The 13,950-nt window shown below is 43.1% G+C and overlaps 1 protein-coding gene across 10 annotated transcripts in view; it reads left to right on the top strand.

Moving 5' to 3' along the window:
• Positions 1–13,099, top strand: part of LOC308313347 (ETS-related transcription factor Elf-2-like) — a 31,070-nt gene extending 17,971 nt beyond the window's left edge. For 3 of the 10 annotated variants that reach the window (XM_080760438.1, XM_080760440.1, XM_080760445.1), the window contains 6 exons: positions 22–207; positions 2,203–2,289; positions 2,598–2,793; positions 3,318–3,722; positions 9,278–9,467; positions 9,984–13,099. In XM_080760438.1, coding sequence (XP_080616564.1) covers positions 22–207; positions 2,203–2,289; positions 2,598–2,793; positions 3,318–3,722; positions 9,278–9,467; positions 9,984–10,631 — 1,712 coding nt within the window. In that variant the 3' untranslated portion in view covers positions 10,632–13,099. The remainder of the gene's footprint in view (positions 1–21; positions 208–2,202; positions 2,290–2,597; positions 2,794–3,317; positions 3,723–9,277; positions 9,468–9,983) is intronic. The other 7 variants (XM_080760442.1, XM_080760446.1, XM_080760441.1 and 4 more) reach the window with 4 other exon arrangements.
• Positions 13,100–13,950: the final 851 nt, after the last annotated feature.

Raw genomic sequence — 13,950 nt, 5'->3', positions numbered from 1 at the left:
AACTTTTTTTTGTTCCTTCAGAAGTGTTTGTTCCACCTTGCGTCTCGACACCAGACTTCCTCCATGCGGCCATGCGTCCAGACGTGATGACAGAGACGGTGGTGGAGGTGTCCACGGAGGACTGCGAGGAGGAGGAGGAGGAGGACGAGGAGATGATGGTCACGCTGATGGAGGAACCCGAGGCTGAGCCCGCCAAGAAGAAGAAAGGTACGCAGTAGGGATGCTCCGATCAGGTTTTTTTGGGGCCCATGCCGATCACAGATTAATATTTCCAAAATTATTATAGGCCTATGTCAAAACCCATGTCAAAACTGTTCCTGTGGGGGGGGGGGGGGGGGGGGGGGGGGTACAGGCTTTAGTTCCGACATACTATTGATCCGAAACCTCAATCCTGACCATAGCCGCAAGCACGAAAGCAGCGCATGTCGGACCATCGCATTTTCGCATCGCATGTCCCCGCGCTTCGGACCTTTGGTGTGTCGGAAAAGCGTGAGCACCCCATGTGGGGAGGAAAGGGAGGTTTAGATGTTTTGGCCTGTCACAAATATGCAAAATTATATTCTACTATATATCTGATTGACCTTTATACCACTTAAATGGTGTAAAAGATCGGTTTTTCCAGATAGGGTAAATTGCCGATCACAGATAGGGTAAATTGCTGATCACAGATCAGAGTGAATATGGCCGATCACCAATCGGTGGTGCTGCCAGTAGAACGGCTTCATCACAGCAGCTTCAGCAGTGTTGATTTTGACAGCAGATTTTTAGTCATGGTCTCTTGAATTGTTTTCATTTAGTTAGTTTCAGTCATATTTTAGTCACCTTGGAATGTCTTAGTGTTCGTCTAGTTTTAGTCAGATCTTTAGACGGATCTGGTGGAAAATCTGAGAACTGCAAAGAATGTGTCACTTTTTAGAAAGTGTGAGAGATGCAGTGTTGGGGAAGTTACTTTGAAAGCGTAGCTTGTAAAGCTACAAGTAGCTCACCATGGCAGTAGCTTGATCAAGCTACATAGCTACCCCTGGAGAAATGTAGCTTGTAAAGCTACAGCTACATAGGAAAAGTAGCTCAGCTACTTTTTATTTTTCAGCGTTAAATTGAGAATGTACATTCGGGAGACCCCTCCTCCCCTCTGGGAGACCCCTGCTCCCCTCTGGGAGACCCCTGCTCCCCTCTGGGAGACCCCTCCCACCCTGCTCCCCTCTGGGAGACCCCTCCTCCCCCTGCTCCCCTCTGGGAGACCCCTCCTCCCCTCTGGGAGACCCCTGCTCCCCTCTGGGAGACCCCTCCTCCCCCTGCTCCCCTCTGGGAGACCCCTCCTCCCCTCTGGGAGACCCCTGCTCCCCTCTGGGAGACCCCTCCCACCCTGCTCCCCTCTGGGAGACCCCTCCTCCCCCTGCTCCCCTCTGGGAGACCCCTCCTCCCACCCTGCTCCCCTCTGGGGGCCCCTCACACCCTGCTCCCCTTTGGGAGACCCCTCCTCACCCTGCTCTCCTCTGGGAGACCCCCCCACCCTGCTCCCCTCTGGGAGACCCCTCCTCCCCTCTGGGAGACCCCTGCTCCCCTCTGGGAGACCCCTCCTCCCCTCTGGGAGACCCAAAATTGTAGCTTGTAACTTGAGTAGCTAAGCTACAAAAAATGACCCAAAAAGTAGCTGAGCTACTTGACGAGGTACACAAATATGAATGTAGCTAAAATACCACAAGCTACAGCAAAATGTAGCTAAGCTACGTAGCTCAGCTACATGTAGCTTAATACTCCCCAACACTGGAGAGATGATAAAGCCCTAGTCAAGGGCATAACGCATAATCTAGACACTCTGAACTAACAAAAAAAGATAATACAGCAAAGAACTAAAAGTACAAAACAGTTTTCCACTGCTGTGGATAGGATGTCAAGTGTGTTTTCTTTTGCCCCATTGGTTCGAGCTATAGAGAGTTTATAAGAACTGATTACTCCTGATGCTTTGTAGTAACTACATGAGAAAAATTGCTTGACTAATTATTTTATATTTTTTGAAGCACAGTTCTTACACAGTTAAATTAATTCTATGGGATTTACAATAGGGGGAAAAAAACAACAAAAACAGGAGCTCAACAGCAGTGCCTTCTTTGCCAACCGTGGCACCATCTAGTGGTTAACTTGGAACCAGGCTAAGTCAGTAACTTATGCTCAATCAGCCTTCGTTTGTTCCACTTGTAGCTGGACGAAAGCCAAAGATACACCACTCAGCAATGTCCAACGGCTCGCCAGACATGGGCATCAAGAAGAAGCCCAGAGAAGGAAAAGGTATCGAGCACACTCGCCATTATACTCTTTTATTTTCTCTTGACAAACCAGTGTATAATCAGTAGGTAAAACACATAATTGTGGTGGGTATTAAAGGGACATACTGTACAAGCAGCATACACAGTCAAATCATCAGTGTGTATGTTATCCATTTGTAACCAAATCCATTTGATTGGTTCAATTAACAAATTTAGCTGTGTACTAAAGGGCTGTGTGTGCCTGCGTGTGTCTGTGTGTGTGTGTGTGTGTGTGTGTGTGTGTCTGTGTGTCTGTGTGTCTGTGCGTGCGCCGGTGTGTGTGCTTTCCAGCAGGTAGCACTACATACCTGTGGGAGTTCCTACTGGAGCTCCTCCAGGACAAGAACACGTGTCCGAGGTACATCAAGTGGACCCAGAGAGAGAAGGGCATCTTCAAGCTGGTGGACTCCAAGGCCGTCTCCAAGCTGTGGGGCAAACACAAGAACAAGCCTGACATGAACTACGAGACCATGGGACGGGCTCTCAGGTGAGGAGGACAGGATACTTAAAAAAAATAATCATATAATGGTTTATTATAAATAATTTCATAATTCAGTTTTATTTCATGTACTCCAGTAAGTAGTTACAGCAGTTGTAAAGGACGGGAACCCCTTTTGGTGTTTTAAGCATTCTGATATTCTTTAGCCATTGAAAAATAGCAGATCTACAAGCTCATAGCGCAGCCGCGCTACGAGCTTGTAGATCTGCTGTGTTTGAAAATGTGGTGCAAACCTTTGAATAATATATTCTTTTAGAGCGAACATTTTTTACTCAAATCTTTCCTTTGGTGGGTCCCTGGAACAACATATTTTCAGATGCGGGTCGACGGCCAATTACATATATTTTTGGGGGTCCTTGACATGAAATAGTTTGAGAACCAATGACATAGAAACATAGGTTTTTCAGAAAAAAGTCAGGATTTAGAAGGCGTTTGTAGAATCGTCTCAGGTCTTAAGATCTAACATTGTAAAGCCGTACGTGCCAACTGCTCTCCCTCTCCCCATCTACCAGGTATTACTACCAGCGTGGCATCTTGGCTAAGGTCGAGGGCCAGAGACTGGTCTACCAGTTCAAAGAGATGCCCAAAAACATCGTCATCATCGACGACGACAAGGCGGACGCCTCCGGCCCCGACGACCTGATGATGGTCTCGGAGACGGCGATGTCCTACGAGCGAGTGCCGCCGCCGCCCGACATGCTGCTCCAGGTGTCCGAGGTGACGCACTCCAAGAGGCCCAACATCCTGAGGGGCGGTGGGAACAGGACCGTCGCCAAGGGCAACAAGCCGGTGGTGGTAGAGGGTGGTGCGGTGATGTCGGCGGGAATGCCCAGGATCGTGACCGTTTCCGCAGCGCCGGACGGGAGCCATACGCAGCATTCTCACACAACGATCATCTCCACGGCCTCTGGGCCCAGGTTAGACTGACTTTTTAAAATCTATGTACCTTGTATTAGGCCTGTGGTTTTCAACCTTTTTCATGTCAAGGCCCATTATTTCTTTCAGCATTTGAGACACGTATTTGATGAGATTTAGACTTGCTGATGCTGACCCAAAACTGAAGAATTTTGTTATCGTTGGATAGGATTTTGTCAACAATTCCATTCTCTAATTAATGAATTATGTAGACTTCTTGTAAATTAAGTAATGCAGACCATCAGGGCTCGAAATAGCGACATTTTGGTCGCAAATGCGCCTGAATTTTAATCTTTGCAACCTAAAAATATATTTGGGAGCACCAGTGCCACTACAAATAATTACTGTGGTGCGCCTGGCTACAACGATCGATTGTAGAAAAACGGGCGCTCTGAGCCGCTCTCTGACATTCACTGCACTGCTCCTGTCTGCTAGCTGCACTAGCACTTCATGCTAACAAACCAACGTGTGAAGTGTGTAGTTAACTAGTACTCTTTGACACAACGGTACGGGACAACGTTGAGCGCTGCATCGCTCACATTCCACTTCCAGAGCGCCTCGGCTCGCAACTTCACCATGTGTCAGAAAGTACATTATTTCAAGCGTTCAGATTCAGAAAAGACCGGAGCCTCTAGCCAGCTAGTCCTACGCTACGGACTGTGATTGTGAATGTAAAAGAAAAGGAGGCGGACAGGCTGTGTGTGTGTGTGTGTGTGTGTGTGTGTGTGTGTGTGTGTGTGTGTGTGTGTGTGTGTGACTGTGTGTGTGTGTGTGTGTGTGTGTGTGTGTGTGTGTGTGTGTGTGTGCATGCGTGTGTGCACGCACAGCCGCACACGCATGCAAGAGAGAGAGGGAATGAGAGCGAGAGGGAGGGAGAGAGAATAGCAGACTTGTAAGTGTTTCTACATAGCAGCAGTATTGATACTTTTACTTAAGTAAAACATTAGAGTAATTTATCCACCACTGATTAGAAGTGAGTAGACATAGCTATAAATATAATGTTTTACATCGAAATTATTTTATATTAGAAATTCTAATTATATGATCTAAATAGGCTATGAAGGTGAAAAACACAAAACAAAGAATAAGAAAACAGGTGATGTGACTGGCCGGAATCAGTGTAGACTAGAGGGTACTCATCTGGAGATGTTTGATGCCTCTGTCTCTTTGAAGAGATGGATGGATGAGGGACAGAAATCTGGACACTACATTTTAAATTCTGGCATGCATTTTTATACTTTGGTCATTTCATGTTATTTGGTCATTTGTTATATTATTGTTTTTATGAATGTAAAAAATCGATTACATATTGATGCTCCTCCATTTTGGTGGGTGCTCCTAATTTCTTTCTGGTGCTCCTTCATTTTGAAATTGGTAGCACAAGCGCTACCAAGTAAAAAAGTTAATTTCGACCCCTGCAGACCATGTTCTTTCTTTTCAAAATCTTTTTATTCAGGTTTTTTGTAACAAGCCCAGGGGCAAGTATTAAACAGACATATAAAATATAAAAATAAAACTTAATCCCCTATCCCACCCTCCCCCCACCCACAATACCAAGGATAATGCAGACCATCTTATATACAAGTGAAAAGGTGTACCCATACTCATTCTTCATGCTCTATCTCCGACCGAACCACACTTTTACCACACATCTCTATATGCAAAATAAATTCGCCACCCTCCCCGAACTGACATAGCCTATTTTTTAGCCGTTCAAGTTTCTTATTTACTCTGCAAATATTACTTTTATGAAAATCACGATCGAGCCAGCAGATAAACGGGTGCCACAACACGCCGAGAAACAAGGAATTTAACCACGCTACTTGCATACACTGCAACTCGCTTACAATTCGCAAACCTGGCAACACTGCCTGCCTCTTACGTCACCAGCTCTGCTCCTCCTGGCCTCCGTAGTCCGTCGCGCTCACAATCTGTCGCAGCCATCTTGCTTTTCTTTTGGATGGGCGAGTGGACATTTAATGCTAATAAATTAATTATAGGTCCAGCAAGCAAATCATGATGGTCTGATTGTGCTCAATAGGTCACAATAACATTCCGAAATTAGGTGTTGTGTTTTGTATGGCATTTTCCCCAGTAGTAGTTGCATATCTATCTCAGCTTTTGCCTGATAGCACACATGCTAACGTCAGCAGCCATAGCAACATAATCACGATCGAGCCAGCAGATAAACGGGTGCCACAACACGCCGAGAAACAAGGAATTTAACCACGCTACTTGCATACACTGCAACTCGCTTACAATTCGCAAACCTGGCAACACTGCCTGCCTCTTACGTCACCAGCTCTGCTCCTCCTGGCCTCCGTAGTCCGTCGCGCTCACAATCTGTCGCAGCCATCTTGCTTTTCTTTTGGATGGGCGAGTGGACATTTAATGCTAATAAATTAATTATAGGTCCAGCAAGCAAATCATGATGGTCTGATTGTGCTCAATAGGTCACAATAACATTCCGAAATTAGGTGTTGTGTTTTGTATGGCATTTTCCCCAGTAGTAGTTGCATATCTATCTCAGCTTTTGCCTGATAGCACACATGCTAACGTCAGCAGCCATAGCAACATACAGTGTGCGCAGACATAACATGAGTTGTTTACAACACAAACACACGGCCTTTTCACCACGCAATACACACAACAGCTCGGGAGTTATTAAACCGAACGTGGACGCTGTTTCAGTGTTACATTTGCTGCGCATATCGGAATAATTGTAACGGCATGCATGATAAATGTAACAACGCTAAAAAACACCATTAAACATATCGTTTTCACCTTAAAGCTATTACATTTCATTGAAGCAACTCCTTAGCATTGTTTTCATACCATGGATGTGATAAGATAATGTATCAAACATAAGGGAAATATTAAATAGGATCGGGTGTACCAGTTTGGCCATTTCTTTTTTTTCAATGGGGCAATACATTGATTAAACAAACGTTTGATTGATTGAGTTGTACAACGTTATACAACCCTAAACTAATTTTAGAATACACTACATCCCCAGTAGTAGTTGCATATCTATCTCAGCTTTTGCCTGATAGCACACATGCTAACGTCAGCAGCCATAGCAACATACAGTGTGCGCAGACATAACATGAGTTGTTTACAACACAAACACACGGCCTTTTCACCACGCAATACACACAACAGCTCGGGAGTTATTAAACCGAACGTGGACGCTGTTTCAGTGTTACATTTGCTGCGCATATCGGAATAATTGTAACGGCATGCATGATAAATGTAACAACGCTAAAAAACACCATTAAACATATCGTTTTCACCTTAAAGCTATTACATTTCATTGAAGCAACTCCTTAGCATTGTTTTCATACCATGGATGTGATAAGATAATGTATCAAACATAAGGGAAATATTAAATAGGATCGGGTGTACCAGTTTGGCCATTTCTTTTTTTTCAATGGGGCAATACATTGATTAAACAAACGTTTGATTGATTGAGTTGTACAACGTTATACAACCCTAAACTAATTTTAGAATACACTACACAATACAATACAATTTTAGAACATATTTTGCACGTTCCATTTTTTTACTCAGAGATCCCTTTAGCTACACATGTAATATTTCCAGGCAACGGACCTACACATGTCAGCTACCATAAACCACTTCAAGTTATTAGGACGAAATAACTGACAGGAGTGACGGTGCTGTGCTGTGAGTAAACTAATAGGGGAGAGCCGCCAAGGATGTAACATTTTGCACGTTTCATTCTTTTACTCAGAGATCCGTTTAGCTACACATGTAATATTTTCAGGCAACGGACCGACACATGTCAGCTACCATAAACCACTTCAAGTTATTTTTTTGATAAAACAGGTCGGGAGTTATTCAACCGAACGTGGACGCTGTTTCAGTGTTACATTTGCTGCGCATATCGGATCAATTGTAACGGCATGCATGATAAATGTAACAACGCTAAAAAACACCATTAAACATATCGTTCTCAGCTTAAAGCAATTACATTTCATTGAAGCAACTCCTTAGCATTGTTTTTATACCATGGATGTGATAAGAAAATGTATCAAACATAAGGGAAATATTAAATAGTATCGGGTGTACCAGTACCAGTTTGGCCATTTCTTTTTTTTCAATGGGGCAATACATTGATTAAACAAACGTTTGATTGATTGAGTTGTACAACGTTATACAACCCTAAACTAATTTCAGAATACACTACACGATACAATACCATTTCAGAACATATAATATTGGCCAATATGTCAAATATGTAAATATTACATATAATGGCATTGAATGGAAGCGGACCATTTGTAACACATGTTACAAATGACCCGCTTTTGCAAGTTTTCTTTGCAGTTGCTTACAGACCAGAATGAACGTGAATTCCGTCTAAACACGATGCAAACTAATGAAGAACATAAGCATGAACACATCCATGTGGATTTTTATTCACCAACACCAAAGACAAAAATTGTACCACACATATACTCCAGGTGTAAAATTAGACGCATTTTGAAGGTAAACACTTCAAACTTCAAACTCCTGGCCACGTAGAGTACGTTGCTGTACACATACTGACGCGATGGCGTCATGGTGGCGTTGACCAATCAAGATATAACGTCCATGTTACAACCGTGAAGCGTTACAACCTTGGCGGCTCTCCCCTACATTTGTTACTAACATTAGGTTGTGGCGACGTAGACACGTGGCCAGCAGATACTGTGTTTTGGACAAACAGGCTAGGTATTGGTGTTGATTTGGGTCAACTGGACAAACAGCGTGGTGTTGTTTTGTGTCTGTGTTTGTGTTGGAGCGCCTCAGTGTGGCCGTACAGGTCATGTGCAACCTCTTCCACAGAGAGATGGAGACACTAAATCTCAGCTGGACAAACATGTTTGCATGCATGCATCGCTGCCTTGCATGCTGTGTGCTACTGTTGAGTCTGTCACTTACTTTGACTGATTTATGGCATTGTCTTTCTGTTAAAATCCAACTATGTTAATTTAAGAACTCTGGGCATATAGGTCATTGTTTATTCACTGTGCACACGTGTAGCCTATTGTATGTCAGACTGTATGTCTGTCCCACAGTCACAATCCTTTAGTACTTAGGCTGTGGAAATATTCAGGACAAAACAATGGTACATTTCCAATAACCCATTCGTTACTACATGTGGAGTCAACTCCCGCCATTTATTTCTTCCCATAGTGCGTGGCAAAGTCGCTCTGGGATGAGTGCGCGCGTAGCGCGCACGAAATTCTAGTGTTTAACAATGATTTAACTCTTGAGAGTGTAAAATGAAACCAAGTTTAATTTTACACTCTCAAAAGTTAAAGAACGAATAAGCGTCAATTTGGTTACAAACTCTACATTTAGCTGGGCACCAACTGGAACCCCCTCAAGGACCACTGGTTGAAAACCACAGTATTAGGCCATGTGAAAATATTATTCCTATGTATGAGTTGTAAAGTTCTGGAAAAAGAAATGTAAGGCATTTTGAAGTAGAACATTATAAACCCTTGTTGGCATTATCAACATTTTCGTCACGTTGACTGTAAATTAGGATGCAATATCTGGTCTGCAGGACAGTACGTGTCGCTATGCAAGTGCCAGTCGTCATGACAACGTCATTGGGCCAAAAGATCTCCACAGTGGCCATGCCCCAGGCCACACACAGCCACGCAGCAACACTCCTTACCAACACCTCCCCCATCAGCACGGCAACTGGCACCGGCAACTCCCAGCAGCAGAAGGTGTGTAAATGATTGCTCAGAACAATGTCCAATCTTTTAACAATATTCAGATATAGTGTATGTATGGTAACCGGAGAACTTGTCGGTTTTCTGATTCACCATTTTAGTTTTACTTCACCTTTATTTAAATTGCATTGAATTGAGAGCGAGAGAGAGAGAGGATAGTTGTTTAGAGTTTAAAGTTAGAGTTTAAAGTAGGAATGCTAAAGTACACCAAAGTACCGAAACGACTAATGAATGTAAACAATATACTGAAATAACATTGGTACTATCATTGGTATTCACATACTCCCCTTTTTATCCTTATCTAGCTGACCACGTAATTGCACAAATTAATTTGATCACTTTGGAAATGAACTATAACATCTGTGAGTTTGACATACTATACTGATGAAGACATTGAAAGTTGTTTCTCTCCACTTTTCGCTGCGGCGAGTTGGTAAACCTGGTGAGTTCTCCGGGTATTCTAGTGTATACACTGTTGGCTGTCTTTTAAAATACTGTTATTTCCCCCAGGTGGTATTCCAGACAATCCCCACCATGGTCCCGGCCACCGCAGAGAATGGAGACAAGATCACTGTCCAGCTGGCCAAGATCATCACCATCCCTGCCCACCAGTTGGCTCAGTGTCAGCTCCAGACCACTACGGGCGCACCCGGCTCCGCCAAGCCCAGGTTTGGGACGTCCCCAGCCGGCATCAGCCTGCTCGGGGGGCCCCTGACGGTCCGGCATTTGGCCCCGGGAACACAGGTAATGAGACTGGCTGTGCCTGCTCATCATCAGACAAAACCGACTCTGGTGATGTCCCAGCCGGCAAGCTCTGGTTGCAGGCCCGGAGGAGTGGTTACGGCAACGACGGCCACTCGGACCGTGGCCGCCGGGCAACCTCACGTCATCAGTGGCATCATCAAGGGCTCAGAGCTGCTCATAGGGGGGATGACGACACCCTCGGCCGGGGTAGAGAGGAGCATGAAAGCGGGTACCGTCCAGGTCCAAGCTGTACAGGTGCCGGTCTCGCTGACACTCCAGCAAAGCCAACCGCAGCTCCAAATTGTACAAGTCCAGAGCCGTTCAGATACAGTGGTGGCTAACAGATCAGTGGAGAGCGAGGTCGTCAAAAGGGAGCAGCCCGTCGTCATCAAAATCGAGGAGCCAGAGTGTTGAAACATGCAGAGAAGTGTGTTTGTGTGTGTGTGTGTGTGTGTGTGTGTGTGTGTGTGTCACACAAACACACACGCTATACCCACATTAGCCTCCACCTTTATGTCGGAGGGGCTTAGTTTGTACAGCCTTGATGTCAAGTTTTCCTCTTATTCTAACCAGCAACAGTCTTGATAGACTTTAAAGACTTCTAAAGTTCCCTTCTTTTAAAACCCTTCACCCGACACACCCTTTCGAACAGAACCTTTGCTGAACTCAAACTCACAGAAGAGCCTCTTCTGACAGAACCTTCATGCACATAGCTTCAGACATCCCTGCCACACACTCTGAAATGACTGCTTCAGAAGGTCGAAAGGGACCAACCTTCAATCACTACATTCTTATCCTCCCAATAGAGCGCTGTCAAAATGGGACAACTTTGGGGTGAAAAGAACTATCTGAAACACTACAGAACAAGGCAAATTGATCAGAACGAACCAAAATGTGAACTGACAAAAATACAATTAAAAATTATGATTAATTGGGGATGTAAGGAAGCATAGCTTTTTGTATAAAACATTTTCATTTTTAAACCAGCAACTTGTTTCTGACTATCACTGTGCAGATCTAGGTATGGCCGGTGGCCGGTGCTATTCGAGTCCTACATGTCAAGAAAACATAATCAAGAGGAGAAAGCAGAGCTGGCTAGGAGTTAACATAATTATGAAAAGGGACTTGTGTGTGTGTGTGTGTGTGTGTGTGTGTACATATATATATCTACTATACAGTTTATGGAGCTAAATATAACAGAACAGCCTTAGATTTTAAGTTTTACTTTTATTTGTTCCTGTAATGTCTGTACAGTAAGCTGATATTTTTGTTTTGATACCTTGTACCAAGCACAGTATTATTGAAAATAGGGCAACTCATGTTTGTATTATAGTTTCCTTGCCTCGCTTATCAAACCCTTAAATTGTCATTTGAATCTAATCTCATCTCTTAGGATCTGGAGTTTTTCCCCTCATGAAGTTGTCGAAACTCAAGGCATCTGAATGTCAGATTTATTTGTGAAGGGTTGGTAGTAGGGATGCACCGAAAGGGAAATTCTTGGCCAAAACCGAATACCGAATATAGGAAACAGTTGGCCGAAAACCGAATACCGAATATCCAATATTAAAGCTACCTGATTTATGGCTAAAGAAATGGTAATGGCAAAACTTAACTTAAATAATAATCACTATTATGGGTCCATAAAACATTTTTTCAGCCCTTTTGAATGCATTAATTGCATACACTATTCGGTGATATATTTTCTTCCTATTCGGGCCGAAACCGAATAGGCCGAAAATGCATCTTTAGCCATTTTCTGCCGAACGTTTTCTGCAGCCGAATATTCGGTGCATCACTAGTTAAAATAGTATGTTTATACAGAGTAAGTAAAGAATAAATAATCTCTCAATCACCTGGTAATGAGTCCTGTAGCTGAAAGGTCAGAAGGTCAGTCCTTGCAACCACAATGTTTCCAGCCAGACAGGTCTAGTCCAGAATGCCACTTAAGCACTATATACTTTGTTGTACAACAAATAGCGAAAATAGTTGACCTTCAAGCTTGTAGATGTTTGGAAAATTTGAAAGCTTTAGAAAGCTTTTGCCTATAATGCCATGTTGAAACTTAACATACCTACACCGGCACAGTATAATTGGTATGAAGTGTAACTGAATATCGCTGTTTTAGTATCCCCACTTAACCCATTAAGACCTGAGTTTGAGTCTACAAATGTTATGTTATGGTTATGGCAAAACTTAACTTAAATAATAATCACTATTATGGATCCATGAAACATTTATTCAGCTCTTTTGAATGCATTAATTGCATACACTATTCGGTGTTATATTTTCTGCCTATTTGGGCCGAAACCGAATAGGCCGAAAATGAATTTCTAGCCATTTTCTGCAGAATATTTTCTGCGGCTGAATATTCGGTGCATCACTAGTTGGTAGACATTTGTTGCACCACCTCTCTCATTTGTTGCACCCCCCCCCCCCCCCCCCACAATCTCACACGGGCTAACTGCATACAGACAACGGAATGCATGTCTGAGCAAATGCATGCAGCAATGTCCCTTTTTTTTTGTCCATTTACGGTTATGGGTGCATGGAAACTAAAGACGTTCAACTTCTGAGTCCGTATTTTGGACATGTCATAGGAAATTTGTTTCATAAAATGGCAAAAATAGCATGTCTGCCTCAGCTGGCAGCTCAATGTGACACGTGGAGTCAAGAGGTTCCTGTCACAGTACGTTCCAACTCCCATTTCTTGTTGCTCGTAACGGGTCAATGGAATGGTAAAGACCACCATTTTAACTGCCCATACATTTCCCCTTTACACTTTGCTTTTTCTTGGTAATCTAAAAAGAGGAATATAGAGAGATTTGTGTTCAGACTGAACTGTTTGTATATTCAACATTTGAAGTATATTCTATTTTGTTGTACTCTTGTTTCAAAGTGTATTCAAGTAGATTTTACTGAAATATAAAATGACATTTAAATTGAAACCTAACGGATGCTCTTCCTGTTACTTGAAGGAATGTTTGGTACACAACACAGACGAGGGTAGTAAAGTGTACACCGTGAAAACACTGGCAGATACTGATGACTCATCAAAGATTGTGACAAACTGCTTGTCTGGATATAGACTAGACTCTAGTCTATATCCAGACAAGCAGTCTGCAACCAGGATTACTACCAATAAACATTATCACTGCTTAACAAGATGACACTAGAGCAAGGGCATCTTGTTAAGCAGTGATACAGTTTTACAAGGAAGCACACATTATTGTAATACATTATAGACCTTATTTCTCACACAAGCAAAGCAAGTTAATCTCATGGTCCCTAAAGAAAAGCAGTTATGTGACTGTGAATTGATATGACTGAATGGTAACGGATTTCATATAGTTTAGTTCCCTTGTAGGTTAATTTAATGAGGTTTACATCATTTGCAATCCACCATTGCCTTTAAATTAGGAATAATTAGGTTAACTATTTGCATCGATTAACCCAAATTTAGCCAAACTAATATTGTTTAATGGTAAATCATCTATCCACTAAAGGTCCCTGCACACTGCTGCGTTTTTCCGATTTTTAGCAGCGTTTTACTAATCTTATTTTCAGTAAAACAAAATGGAGAATACAAGAACCGCGGCACCGAGCGGTCGTCGTGAGGTCGGCGAAAAGAATCGAGGGGCGAGATGGTTTAGGGGCGACCGTACCTACTACCTTCAAAAGAAGCACTTAACTGCAATCACTGCTTGAATTGTACACTGTGCTTCGTTTACACTAT

Source organism: Protomyctophum bolini (assembly GCF_963924005.1).
Source record: "Protomyctophum bolini genome assembly, chromosome: 3".
Lineage (NCBI taxonomy): Eukaryota > Metazoa > Chordata > Actinopteri > Myctophiformes > Myctophidae > Protomyctophum > Protomyctophum bolini.
This window is presented reverse-complemented; position numbering and strand designations above follow the sequence as displayed.